The 14,767-nt window shown below is 42.1% G+C and overlaps 1 protein-coding gene across 1 annotated transcript; it reads right to left on the bottom strand.

Annotated features, from left to right (window-relative positions):
- Positions 1-1,323: 1,323 nt before the first annotated feature.
- Positions 1,324-11,328, bottom strand: GCSAM (germinal center associated signaling and motility). Its single transcript, XM_012787459.2, has 6 exons — positions 11,196-11,328; positions 8,535-8,603; positions 5,526-5,570; positions 4,487-4,533; positions 2,801-2,829; positions 1,324-1,913 (listed from the first exon to the last, which is right to left on the bottom strand). The coding sequence occupies exons 1-6, from the start codon at positions 11,222-11,224 to the stop codon at positions 1,596-1,598; spliced, it is 537 nt and encodes a 178-aa protein (XP_012642913.2). The 5' UTR covers positions 11,225-11,328; the 3' UTR covers positions 1,324-1,595.
- Between the last annotated feature and the right edge of the window lie 3,439 nt (positions 11,329-14,767).

The raw sequence follows: 14,767 nt of genomic DNA on the forward strand, positions 1-14,767 counted from the left end.
AACCGGTGACATATTCACACTCAAGCAACTGGATTTATCTCTATTTGGCACTTAGCACATTTTAAATGGCAAAGTTATTTAGCTTTGGTTAACTTTGAAAACAAAACAGTAAACACAATGCATCTACTGCTTGTTTCAACAAAACTCTTATTATTTTAACATCCTTAAACTTAGTACATTAAGTTTAATGCTTAAGTCAAACAGAAAGTCGAGAACACAGGTGTGTAAGTAGAAATAGATGAATTTGCTAAACCGTCTTAGTCTCACTCATCCGATTCGTGGTTTAATATTTTTACACTGTTTTATCGGTACGTGCTCTTATGCCTCAATAACCAAACACATTTCTGTTGAGTTTGTCCCAAACTATGATCATTTAGGGCAGAGGGCTGCAAATTTTTTTCCAGAAAGGGCCAATGTGTAAATATTTTTGGCTTTGTAGGGCCTATTGTTTATGTCACAACTACTCAACTCTCCCATGGTTGGGCAACCATAGATAGTATGTAAACAAATAAGTATGGCTGTGTTCCAAAATAACTTTATTTACAAAAACAGGTGGTGGGCCAGATTTGGCCTGGGAGCCATAATTTGCTGACCCCTCATTTAGAGGATAGATATAATTCTAGGAACACCAAAGAAAAGGTGAGGAAAAGTAAATAACCAAGGTATATAGTAGAGTGTTCATTAGAGAAAGTGTGTGTGTGTGTGTTATTTTTCCCATGTGAACATTTTATTCATATTTTTTATATGTTACATTATTAAATATGTACATTTACTATAGAGGGTCTTCTATGTAGTATATTGGAGGAGCACTGAATTGGAAGGCAGAAGAAAATCAGGCTCTCAATAAAGTTTTGCCACTAGCTTTAATGTATCATTGGACAAACTATCCTCTCTGAGCCAAAAAAGGATAGTGGGATTGAAGAATCTCTCAGTATCTTTCTACTCTAACAATCTCTGATGCTATGATTGTCTTATTAAGATTTTGAGGAAGAAATATGAAATTAAAAACAAAATCATATAAGTTAAAATTATATAAAAATCTGGCCGGGAACCTCCTGATTCAACCTCACATACCCAAGGAAGCCACGGAGGACACTATGTGGAGCACGTGGCCCAGACGCATGGAGTGAGAGCAGCACCACTGGCTCCCCTTGGGGGTGTGGCTGAGCAGGAAGGTTGCTGTAATGAGTGGACTCCCCCCTGGGTAGTATAATGGTATAGTGGTATCATGAGTAAAGCTTCCTTCTGACTTCAGAGAAAAATGTGATGGGGACACTTTATAAGAAGATCACTAGAGAAGAACGGAACCCTCTGTGGTGTGCACAGCTGTAGGAGAACCAGGGAGCCCCTCCCACCTCCCACCCCAAGCCACTTAGAACCAAAGACGGTCAATCTTTTCTCAAATAATGGCATTCAGGATAACTGGTTGGTCTTTGGATGTTGGCTTCTGCACAGAATCTAAGAGGCCCTGTGGTTTGCGAACCATGTTCTGTGGGGAAAGGCTTGTTGTGGGAGGTGAGCTGGGAGATCTTTGCACCCCCTCACCCCCAATTTTTATTTGCTGATGCTAAACAAGTGCTCTTCTAACTGCTGCTTTATATATGGGAAAACTTAGTCTCAGGAGGGGCTGTAAGCAGCCGTGGCTGTTGCAGAAAGTGAGAGGAGACTCTGGGAGGCACGAGAAGTTCATATACATCTTCTGCGCAAGGTGGGTGCCTCGGGGTGGAAGGCACATGCAGAAGTGAATACTCAGTCTTAGTTCCTCTCGAGTACTCTCTGGGCCCCTCAGCCTCGCCAGGAATGTTCTCATAGTACTTCTCAGCGGAGTTCCCGGATGGCCTTCCCTGAAGGACCCTGTGATCGATGAGGGTGTAGTACAGCTCCTCTGTGTAGGTCTGGTCAGAGGTGCCCTGCTGGTCAAAGGACAGCCATGATCAAGTTTGGCCTCTTGTCATTCCCTTTACATTTCAGTCGCAATGCAGGTCTGACCCTAGGTAAAGTTTATCTTCTACAGCCACCTTCTCCCCAGCTCTTGGCCATTTTTTCTAAACAGCTGTCTCTACCCCAACCACTAGGCAAGACAACCAGCATGCCCATGTTGCCCGACTACACAGCGTATCCAGGCGTGTCCTCTGCCTCCAGAGCCACCCCTGACCCCCCTCCCCCATACGATTCCCCAAGTCTCGGCTCCAAGGGCAGCCCATTCTTATAAAACAGAACAATCTGATGATAGCTTAATGTGTTTGGGTTATGATATTTAACCACTCAGGCTAGAGATATTTGCATTATGAAATAGGGAAACAACTCAAGGGAAGGTTTCACTCATCATGGAATCTCAGGAGATAAAAAGCAAAGCAGCAAAGTATACAGGAAAGATCATGGATTTTGAAGTGACACTGTTTTGAATCCTGGCTCTGCCATCTTGTCCACTGTCTGGCTTTGGGGGAATATCACTAAATCTCTTAGTTTTCTCATGTGTAAAATAGTGGCAGTGTGGGAATAATAGTAGCAGTCTCATGAGGACAGTCACATGAGAGGATGCATATAAACCATGTTGCCTGTCATAAACAAAGTGATCAGTACATGTCAGTTCTTTTCAATAATTGAACAGAAAAAGTAAGTGGCTGCTGCTTCTGCCACCAGGCCCCGCGTATGCCACCTGGGCTCACAAGCACTGGCATCCAAAGTCTTTCTTCCATGGAGGGGTCAGAGGGGGTATGGGAGACCAACTTCTCCTGCCATCTGGGGGCCTGCACTTCTACCATCGTCTCAGACAATGTCTTAGAGCTGTTCTTCTTACCTGGATGGGAGCAGCTGGTGTTCCTTCGTCTGCAGAGAGAAAATACACTCAATGAATTTCAGGTTATGGGGAGATTTGAGGGAAGGGGAGGGGAGATTGGAATATAAGCAACTAGAGAACTGGGGCACAGCTGGAGTAGCCCTTATCCAGCTATTCCGATCTCTAGCACATCCCTGGGGAGGATCAAGAAAGAGCCAGACCTGTGCTGAGTCTGAGAGGTGAAAGGAGGGAGACACATTCGGTGGGCCTTTGGATAGGAAATCACACTCTGTTCCTGTCTCCCTCTTCTCCTCCACCTGCATCCTTCCTTATGCAAAAGTCACTGCATACTTACTCTGTACCAGGCACTGGGGAGACTAAGAAGAATCAGAAAACGGTCCCTGTCCTCAAGAGATTCAGAAGCTGGCAAAGGAGGCAGACAAGGGGTTGTGAAGGATGCACAGTGCAGAGAGGAGGCTGTCGTTTCCACCATGGGCGACAGCGGGTGGTGGGAGTGTAGGGGCTGGCACCAGAGGAAAGCTTTGCAGAAGAGGAAACTCGTAGGCTGAACATTCCTGTTCCTGTAACCGCTGGCAGATCCAAACACGAGCAGGCCAATTTTTCAAAAGCCAATTCACTTAAAACCAACTGGCTCTGGCCATTGAGGAGAGAAGTGGACACACCTGCTACCCCCTTGCAAAGACATCAGCAGGAGAAGCAAACACGTGCTCACGTGGAAGCCTACAGTGGAGGCCTCTGTATGCTGCATGGATTGACACTCCTCCTTCCATCGTGACATCCCAGATTCCCACATCTCCATAAACCCCTATGGACATCTAGGACTTTACTAATTATCATTATAAGAAAAGCATCTGTGAGTTTTAACATTCGGTTTAATTCTACCATGTGTTGCTCTGATGGCACTTGGGATTCTCTGGGACCCACCATCCCCCGGGGTGACATGGGAGGGGGTGGCAGGGCTATATCATTCATTTATACACCTAACAGGCCTAGCTTTCAAGATTCAGCATGAATGAACTAGGGCTAGGCCTTGAACTCAGGAAGGCAGAGTCAAAACTCCGTTTTTCTTCTTCAAAAATGTGATGCCCTTTCCTCAGGCCTACACTTTCTTATTTTTTCTCTTACCTGAGATACTATTCACCATCCTCTCCTTAAATTCTTCTCTCTCCTTAACTTCAACACTGTTCTGTCACTGGAGACCATTGCACCAGCCTCCTAAGTGGTTTTGTGGCATTTGCTCTTGTCATTCTTTGCCGCAATTTGTTCTCCACAGAGCAGCTGGGGAGATCTCTTTAATGCAAATCCGATCGTACCTACCCCTGTGCAAAGCCCTTCAGTACCTCCTGTAGCTCTCAGGATGAAGATGCAAATCTTTAACTTGGCCACAGGACCCCTTCCCTCCCCTGTGCTCTCTGTATTTTGCCTTTTGCCTCCACCTCTTGCGCTGACTGTCCCCAGTTAACTCCTCCAACCTCCAGACCTCAGGCACTGACTGAGGAATGTGGAGATAAATGAGCCAACCCCCGCTTCCGTGAGCTCACAGTCTAGTAGGGAAAAACGTGCAGTTGGACAGATTGCAGCAAAATGTGAGGGTTTCACACTGGAAATATGCCCAAAGGGCTTTGGGAGCATAGAGAAGGGGCAGTTTGGAAACGAAGTGAAAATGACAAAAAAGCGATGACTTACTTTCCTTTTGGGAATCTTGTCTCTCTTTGAAAATGTGTGGTTTTTTCCTATAAAAGAAGAGAAGTTGGTCGTTTTAACATTCAGAACCTCTCAAAAGAAACTATATAAACCTATACACTTATTTTTAACTCTTTAATCTGTTAAAGTTATATGACTTTTATAATACCTCCTTCAGCATAAACAAATTAGGTTAAAAAAAAGAAGAGAAAATGAAAGATGAGGTCAAGTAGAAATGCATTCTCTTATGCTTCTTTCTTTCTCTCTTCTCCCTTTTCTAAATCTGATAGAGAATTGCTTTATAGATAGGAAACTATGGTGATATTATAGGTTTCTTTTTTAGGAGAATTTTTTAAGATACAGTAGCAATTTCTTTTCTATCATAAGAGTGAAGAAGCCAGGGTTATTTCTAATCCAATTCTAATCTATGATCTCAAAAAAAAGCAAACAAATTCCTCCCATAGAGCACACAGTATAAAAGACCCTCTGGAAAAATGCAGCATAAATATTAATATAATGGAAGCCCATTGTCATCTCAGGAAACAAGGACAACATCTGCTGTAAGGAAGATGACCATATGCCCTGGTTTGTTCAGTCTGGTTAATGTCGTTATCAATTACTTAGTGACCATTAACTATTTTTAGCATCCTTTTCACTCTCAAAGATATCCTAGTTTGGATGTTACATTATATGATCACCCTGACTGTAAATTATCTCTGCAAGGGACAGAAATGTGTGCTTTTGTACATGGAGACTCTGGGATTTGCAGTATAAAAACGAGTCTTTCTGTATGCATGTTAGTTTCATCCTTGCCTCTGAGGCTTTCCTGTTAGAGGAGAGGATGCCACCCATGAGATACTGTTCCTGTTTCTTACCCAACTTGAAGGGTTGCTTCCCTGATCGACTCTCAGGTGACTGTGTCTGGGCTAGTGACAGGCTTTCGTGTGGTCACGGGCAGCAGGAGTTCACAGGTAACGTACAGCAAACACCACACTGAAACCACACTTAGGGAAATAACACCGAAAAATAAATCTCCACTCACCATGGAAGGCAGAAACACCCTTCAGCGGTATGGCAATCCCAGCACCTAAAATACCCAAGAGAAATGATGCAAATCACAGAATGATTTCTGTAGCTTTTTATCCCCAAGAGAGTATTGATCCTAGGTGACTTGGACACATCTCTCATATAGACTGCCTTTTTCCTTCTAGGATGAAGATGACACTATCAATTCCTAATCAGGGAAAAAAACTTTCTGTTGTATTCCCAGCAAAGGGAAAAATTTTCTCATTCTCAATTATAACGATTGACTTATGATGAAGAACACATAAGAGTTATCTCCCCGAAATCAAGGTACAAGGTACAAGTGTGTGGCCATTATTGAAATCATTTTTTTTCAGGCTGAATGCCGTGGCTCACACCTGTAATCCCAACAATTTGGGAGGCTGAGGTGGGAGGATCACTTGAGGCCACAAGTTTGAGACCAGCCTGAGCAACATAGCGAGACCCCCGTCTCTATAAAGAGTAAAAAAATTAACTTGGCATGATGGCATTTGCCTGTAGTCCCAGCTAATGCAGGAGGATCTCTGGAGCCCAGGAGTTTGAGGTTGCAGTGAGCCATGATGACATCACTGCACTGTAGCCTCTAGCCTGGGCAACAGAGTAAGACCCTGTCTCCAGAAAAAAGGTAAATTAAAAAAAAATTCTTTTTCTCAGGTATAGGTTAGGAAATATCTGTATAGGATTCCACTTCACTTTGAATTTCCTCCAGTTTATGCTATATTATAATTGTCTGCTCACTTGTCTATATCCTATACTAGAACGTGAGCTTCTCAAGTTGGGACTTATATTTATCTTGTTCATCATGGTATGCATCACCAGTGTATGCCACAATGCCTGACACACAGTAAATTTTTTTTCAATGAATACTTCATGAAGATATGAATAAAGAATGAATAGCCTGGCCGGGTGCGGTGGCTCACGCCTATAATCCTAGCACTCTGGGAGGCTGAGGCGGGTGGATTGCTCAAGGTCAGGAGTTCGAAACCAGCCTGAGCAAGAGCGAGGCCCTGTCTCTACTATAAATAGAAAGAAATTAATTGACCAACTAATATATATAGAGAAAAATTAGTCGGGCGTGGTGGCACATGCCTGTAGTCCTAGCTATTTGGGAGGCTGAGGCAGAAGGATTGCTTGAGCCCAGGAGGTTGAGGTTGCTGTGAGCTAGGCTGATGCCATGGCACTCACTCTAGCCTGAGCAACAAAGTGAGACTCTGTCTCAAAAAAAAAAAAAAAAAAAAAAAAAAAAAAAAAATAGCAAGAGCAGAGCAACTCTAGTGCAGGAGATCATTAAATCTATCACCTTGACTCCAATGGTATAGCTGAATAACAGTACTTATCTCTTAGAATCTGTCAGCAGTCAGACATTTAGGTTAATGTCTGGGTATCATTCTGTGTATTTTTCTAAGTTTGAGGTACAGTGAACTACCTATATGGTTGAATGTAGAAGCCCTTTATCTCATGCAAAACATTTGGAAACCATGCAAAAGCATTTGGAAAACACCATGCAAAACTGTCTCCCGCAGTGAGCTTTCACGTGGATTTCCCTCAGAAGGGACAGTGGAGGAGAGGCTGATTGCATGGTGACCTGGCGCGTGGTCACCAGCTTTGCTGCCTGCTCTAGCAACCTCGAGGGTTGGTGTGTCATCAGAGCCTGTGGAACCACAGGGCCCAGCTGCAGCTCTTCCTCTTCTTCAGGCTACCTTCGGTGCTCTTTAAACCATTTGCTTACATCTCTTGCTTTGTTAAAGAAACATCCTAAGGAAACTACCTAATCACACCAATGCTAAGAAACCAGATTCACTGAGGAAATATGAGAGTGACATGAAAGGAGATGGTTGATTTTGAGTTATTGGAGCAATATCTCTGAATTCCTTGAGCCACAGTTTTCTAATCTATAAAATGAGGATACTGGGCTGCTTACCTCATGGAATTGTAAGGCAGAGATAAAGTTAAATATGGACAACAGCTATTTGTAAACTGGGTCTTTCTCAACTTTTCTGCAATTTATTCTTCCATTTCAATATGGATATTTTGGTTTGGGATGTGTTCAGACAACCTCCATGAAGCAGGTCAGACACATCTCTGTAACCTTAGTCTACACGCCAACAATTCCAGGTTTCTCTTTCACCAAGACTTCCCCTGCTCCCTGGGCCACCTCTTTCTTGGTATGCCCATGGCACTTCTCATCTATTTCATTATTTGGACTGCTTTAACATATGCACAATTACCCGTGACCCCTATATATGAGTCTCAGCTTGCACTGAAGACATGTACACTGTTGGGTGCATCTCTGGGTCCCCAGCCCCTAACCTGGGCCTTGGTGTTAAAAAATAGCAACAGTGCTTGTTTTTTAGTTGCTACTCTTTCAAAAGCTCCTTTTAAAATTAAGTGAAAAGTAACTCCACAGGCCACAGAACAACTGGTGACCACCCTTTGGGATTCCTGGATCCTGGGATGCTAGTTCCATATTTTAGAGATTCTCTTTCTTAGAATCCTTTAGGGCCAAGCACTCAAAAGTCCTGGTGAGAAAGAATTGATGGGGCAATCTTGATTGAATAGCATCAGGGTGATCACAAGGGTCTCTCCACAAATCCTCCAACAAATTGTGGTGACATTGGGGTTGTGGTCACTTCAGAAACACAAAACTATAGTTAAAGTAAAATGGCTAGGATGGAGCTTGAGCACAAAGGTACTTGAGATCGGCAAGCAAAGAGACAATAGGAAATAAGACCCCTTATTTTATAACAGGGTATAACAGGGGCTAACAGGGTCTATTTTCTGTTGCTAGAGGTTACACTAGGCTCCTACCAAAGTAGCACATCTCCTGTTTAAAGTTTCAAAGCCATTTTGTCTTCATCGGCTGCTACCATTACAACCAATGCTGGGTCTAGGCAGGGCCCTCTGTCACAGGGATGTGAAGTCCAGGACCTGACATACTTTACTCTTTCTGGGCAAAGGCTGGGAGGAGTCTGGTCGAATTTTCTCTCACCTGGATGTTCTCTGCTTGGTGTTTTGAAGTCTCAGATTCCAAGGCATCTCTTGAGTGTCTCGCTGCCACCTAAAACTCAGCATATCAGAAACGGGCTAGGTATTTCCTTTCCAGGCTTCTCGCTTCTTTTCATAACTTTTCCAACTTTCCTCATTTCTGCTATTACCTTCTCCCTGGTTGCCCTTACACCTGTTAATGCTCCTGCCTCAAACATGTGCCATAACCTATCTTAGCTCTGACGTTCTCTCCACTGCCACAACAGCCCGCTGATTTTTTTCCAACAACCGTATGCACAGCTAGTCCTAAATCATCTGGACCCAAATGTCCAGGAATTCTCATCATGACTGAAAATACCAGTGTCCAGACAGAGGCCTCCTTAGCTATCATTATCTGTTTGGTGCAGGTGCAAGAACTGTACACAAACATTGGGGAAGGGTACTGGCCTTGTCTCGTGTAAATTGCCGTCTTTCACAGAAAGCACCGATGCAGAGAAAGGGGAGGAAAAGGATTAAACAAAGAAAACAAATTGGCTCATTGACTGTGTTGGATTTCTGCATACTCGACTTTTCATTTGCGGGGCGTTGGGGGTCTGAATATAAAGAAGCTAACACTTAAACACTACTTACTATATCCTAGGAATTTTATGCATTATATTTTGTTTAATCCTAGAATCAATCCTTGAGGTAGTTATCATTATCTTATTTTTTTTTAACCAATGAGGAAATTGAGGACAAAAATATCAGACAACTTGTCTGAGGAGCCACAGCCAGTAAGAGGAGAGGCTGGGTTTGCTTCTGGCAGATTCCTGCCTCTGAGGCTCTGAGCTCCTCTCATGAAGGGGTAGTTGCCATTCTATTCAATGGAAAATTTCTCCAGCTTTTGTAATAAACTTAATCTGGAGGGACGTGGTGGGGGTGTGCTGACTGGATGATAAGTGGGTGGTAGGGATGAAGTGGAAAAATCAAATCCTTTAATATATTAAGTGAGACATTTTAAATCAGCATAGAAATGAAGATGCTTGGCCAACATATCAACTATTTGGAAAAAATATTATATGTCACATCATACATTAAATGTATGTGGTATAATGTAAAACAAATCACAAAAAATCATATGTATGGATTTGTCTTATCTTGGAGGGGGAAAGGATTTTTAAGCATAATACAATGGCAGAAACTAAAAAGCTTTCTAGATTAAATTCAGTTGTCATTAAAATATAATAAACATAAAACCATAAAACATCAGAATGGCACAAGACATGTGTGCCTTGGAAAAATATTTTTTTGCAATATTTATGAGAAAGGACTAATTTCTTTAAAGTACAAAAAGCTTTTACTATCACTAAAACAAAATAAACCAAAATCCAAAGCAAAACAGGCAAAAGACTTTGCTGGCTTTTCACAGACAGGAACTACAAATGACTAATGAATACAGAAATTAAAGATAATGCATCCAATGTTATCAGTTGCAATAAATGCAATTGCCATTTTTTTGTTTATACTTTCTCTATTTTCTATTTTTTATAACGAATACATATGAATGTCATAATTCTTCACCCCCACACCAGATGTAAAACACAAATTTACATATGTGACATTAATCACTACTTTCTCATTCACATCCTTTCTATATTTTGTTTTGTTTTCCAATTGTTCATCTAACACTAACCGAGTGTCTGCTATGTGCCAGAAACAATGCCAGGAACCAGGAATTTAATTTAATGAATAAGAAACAATCTCTACATTTGAGGAGCTCACAACTAGATATAAAAATAGTGATTTGTAATCTGATAGAAGAATGTAAAGATGAGGATTGACAAAGGGTTTGAAGACCCAGGGAGGAAAAATCCCAGACAATGCTATTCTCAGGAAGGGACCTGAGACTCTCCTTAGGATCACTAAGCCTCCTTTTGGCAAGTGGCCACAAGTGGGGTAAAAACTTCTCTGAGGAGCTCACTGTCCCTAGACAACCTCATTTTATACCCTTGTTTTTGGTGGCATTAATTTTTGCAATGGCTCTTTGATGTTAATGAAGGTGATGGTCCAAAAAATGAAATTATCTTCGAATTATTGAGCCCGGCTTTGTGTCAGCCACTATGTCAGCACCATACACACTAGAACCCTCTAAGGTAGGTATTGTATTATCATGATTTCACTTAAAATGAGGAAAATTAGTCCAGAAAACTTAAAAGGCAAGTCCTCTACCTGTTGAGATGACCTCTGCCTACCTGCTAGCAAGGAGTCCACATCAAATAAAGCCTCCTGGCGACAGGAAGCTTGCTGTTTGTTTTGAACTTAAAATAGTGACTGAAAGGGAGGTGGTGTCTGTGACCTCCTTGTGGAGCACGAAGAGCTCAGGAGAGCATCCCTTTCTCGGGACCTCAGAAAGTTGTTCCATGTCTAACTGGTCGCCCATTATATAGCCCTCCCTTGGTAAAGTCTTTCCGCCTCTCAGCTATCCTCCTCCAGCTACTTACATTCTGCAGAGAAGTCAAAACCTATAAGAAATTTAATGTGGTGTCTGGCACTTAGTAGGCACTGAATGCTTGGCAGGCGCCTTAACCTAATCCTCGTCTCCCCCAAGAGCAGCCCTCTTTCTGTCCTTCTGGTTGCATTGCCCTGTCCCGACTCCCTCGCTCCCCTGCAGGGAGTCTGGACTCACCTGTTCTCCCTCAGCAGAGAGTTTCCCATCCTCTCGGTGATGGAAAGGAGCCTTCTCCTCCGTCCCTTTACCACTTCCCTCTGGCCTGCCTTGTGCTCTGACAGGGCAGTCCTGACTTACAGACGGGCTGTGTGGCTCTGGCCACCTGTGCGTAGAGAGTTGAAAGGAGAAGAGCATCTCTGCAGAGGGAAGGAAGAGGCCGGGGGGAGGGGAGTTACAGGCACACACGTGTGGAACGTCCTAAAATGTCAGAGTCGGAATGAACCGGACTGTTGGTTGAAACCAGAAGCTGTAGGTCAATGAAAGCTTTGAACATCCTGGGAACCCCAGGTCTGCAAGTATATATGGGCTGTGGGAGTTTTTCCATTTCAGATACTTAACATTTATTAAATCACTAGTCAGAGGGGGAAACTTTGTTTTTAAAAAAGAAAAGGTCAAAACAAAGAGTCAATTGTTCTTTCTCCACTCCCACTGCTTCACTTGACCAGCCAAAAATAAAGAAATAAAAATAAAACAAAGAGTCAAGCCACAGACCACAGTAGAAAATACAATATTAAAAACTCATTTGCGGCTGGGTGCGGTGGCTCACGCCTGTAATCCTAGCATTCTGGGAGGCCGAGGAGGGAGGATCGCTCATGCTCAGGAGTTCAAAAGCAGCCTGAGCAAGAGCAAGACCTGTCTCTACTAAAAATAGAAAGAAATTAATTGGCCAACTGAAAACATACAGAAAAAATTAGCCGGGCATTGTGGCGCATGCCTGTAGTCCCAGCTACTCCGGAAGCTAAGGCAGAAGGATTGCCTGAGCCCAGGAGTTTAAGGTTGCTGTGAGCTAGGGTGATGCCATGGCACTCTAGCATGGGCAACAGAGTGAGACTCTGTCTAAAAAAAACAAAAAAAACCAAAAAAAACCCCAAACCATTTGAGACTAAACAAACGCCAAATAACAAAATGGACAAAATATTTGAACAGATACTTCACTAAAGAAACTATACAGATGGCAAATACAGGAAAACATGCTCAACATCATAGTCATTAAACCACAATGCAACACATTTGCATGCTTATTACAATGGCTGACATTGAAAACAAAACCAAGAACTGACAATATCAAGTCCTGGTTAGGGATACAGAACAACCGGAAGTCTCACACATTGCTGGTGAGAATGTCAAATGATATAGCCTTTTTGGAAAACAGTGTAACAATTTCTTACCAAAGTTAAATATAGACTTACCATACATCCCAACAATTTAACTCCTATTTACCTAAGTGAAACTTACGTCCTCTAAAAACATGTGTACACATTTTTATACCTGCTTTATTCATAACTGACAAAAAGAAAAAACCCTGAAAATAGCCCAAATGATCTTCACTGAGTGAATGGCTAAACAAACTGTGTTACATCCGTGCAATGGAATACTAGCCAGCAACGAAAAGGAACGAACTGCTAATACATGCAAGAGCTTGGGTCACTCTCAAATGCATTATACCGAATGAAAGAAGCCAAACTTTAAGCCTACCTTTTGTGATATTCAGGACAAGGTTAAACCATAGGAACAGAAAACACATTAGCCTTTGCCAGGAGCAAGGGGTAGGGGAGGGGTTGACATTTAAAGGACAAGAGGGGCCGGGCCCGGTGGCTCAGGCCTGTAATCCTAGCACTCTGGGAGGTTGAGGCGGGAGGATTGCTCAAGGTCAGGAGTTCAAAACCAGCCTGAGCGAGACCCCGTCTCTATTATAAAAATAGAAAGAAATTAATTGGCCAACTAATATATATATATATATATATATATATATATATATATATATATATAAATTAGCTGAGCATGGTGGCGCATCCCTGTAGTCCCAGCTACTCGGGAGGCTGAGGCAGGAGGATTGCTTGCGCCCCGGAATTTGAGGTTGATGTGAGCTAGGCTGATGCCACGGCACTCACTCTAGCCTGGGCAACAAAGCGAGACTCTGTCTCAATAAAATAAATAAATAAATAAAAAATAAAGGACAGGAGGGAATATTTTTGGTGTTAATCTTTATCTCAATTGTGATGGTGGCTAAGCGAGTGAATGCATATTTCTTAATCCATAGAACTGTATACTAACAAGGGTGCATTTACTGTATGTAATTCATATCTCAACATATACTTCAACAAGTATATGTTGAGTGCCTTCTATTTGCTGGGCACTGAGGGCTCAATGATGACAAAGTGGGTACAGGTGTGCTCTCATGGAGTTCCTTGAAATAAAATAAACCAAAGTGCAAAATACTTTATTGCTTATGCTTGAATAACACAGAGGTCGTACTGAAAAAAAGAGTGGGATGGGCAGTGGGCTCAGAAGAAACAGTTTTAGAGAAACTGGGGTGCTGGTTGTGGAACACCAGACCCATGCGCTTCATATTGGCCCTGCTCTCCAGACATCAGTCTGCCTCTGTGAGCCATTTCCAGGAGCACTTTATTTAAAATGGTAGAGAGGTGAACATTCCCTGCCTAGGAGTTGCATTCTGGAATGCTTTCCAGAAGAAAGTATTCTGGAGTGACAAGGGCCTGTCGGAGAAAGGAGGGTTTTTACCAATCCAGGAGGGCTTGCTGCACGGAAGCAAGATATATTATTATTTAGAATATTTTAATACTATAAGGATGAATACAAACTAACAATAAGAGGCCTAATTCTTGCTGTTGAAAATAAAGAAACTTCTTCCCTCTTTTTTCTTCAAGCATTCACTTTAGAAAACATTTAAGCTTTTCCTCTACCTCTTTGAAATTTATGTAAATCTCTTTAAAGGCAAATATGCAATGCAGGAATATTTCCTCCAGGACCTGGAAGCCATCTCTTTGAAAGGTAATCATGAAGGAAGATAGTGCCCCTATCTCCCAGTTTTCCTGGGAGTAGAGGAGCCTAACTTCAGTTAACAAATCTACTTCCAATCAAAAAAAAGGAGAAATTTATTTTTTCTTTTAAAGGCAATTAGCAAACACACTAGTGAAACAATTTCGGATGAACTATGTGTGACGGATGGTGCTGTCAGCTCCTCTTATTTGAGGACTAGTCGTTGTTTATCTTGAATGTGTACAGTGGATTATATCTGGTTGGCTATATAAAAGGGCAAGACCTCTTTCTGCTTTTGTAATCTCTTCAGAGGATTGCTCGTGATGCACCTTACCTTCTGGTTTAATGTTTATTCAAAAATAAAAGTGTTTTCTTTCTCCTCTACTTTTGTGAAGAGCTTTTCTGGAATGGCAGGAGATTTTGCTTATAATTCTGTTTCCCTAATGGTAGCTCCATTAAACTTTTCATTAATCCTTCAGGTAACTGACTCTAGAAAAGACCAAGTATTCAGTGCCTCAAGGGTGGCAGATTTTCTTATTTTGAGAATATCTGAAATTCAGGAAAACCCTCTTTTCAATGAATTAGATGAATCAGTGAAATAAGAGAAAATTCTTAATGAAGCTTATATTAAAAATTAGGAGTGTCCGCTGCATGTAGATCTAAGAAATCTGGGGCTCCCCTAGTCTATTTCTCCATTCTCCTCTTTCAAAATCCCTTCATTTCCCAGGCTGGATCACTTAGGGATTGTC

Source organism: Microcebus murinus, chromosome 1, assembly GCF_040939455.1.
Source record: "Microcebus murinus isolate Inina chromosome 1, M.murinus_Inina_mat1.0, whole genome shotgun sequence".
In the NCBI taxonomy this organism is placed as follows: Eukaryota; Metazoa; Chordata; class Mammalia; order Primates; family Cheirogaleidae; genus Microcebus; species Microcebus murinus.

What these genes read in the sequence shown, in the direction of transcription:
- GCSAM (XM_012787459.2), bottom strand. Translation starts at nt 11,224, where the DNA reads ATGGGAAACTCTCTGCTGAGGGAGAACAG. An exon ending in TCTCTGCTGAGGGAGAACAG is followed by an intron (nt 8,604 to 11,195) that starts GTGAGTCCAGAC and finishes GCTGAGTTTTAG; the next exon opens with GTGGCAGCGAGACACTCAAG. An exon ending in ACAAGATTCCCAAAAGGAAA is followed by an intron (nt 2,830 to 4,486) that starts GTAAGTCATCGC and finishes TTCTCTCTGCAG; the next exon opens with ACGAAGGAACACCAGCTGCT.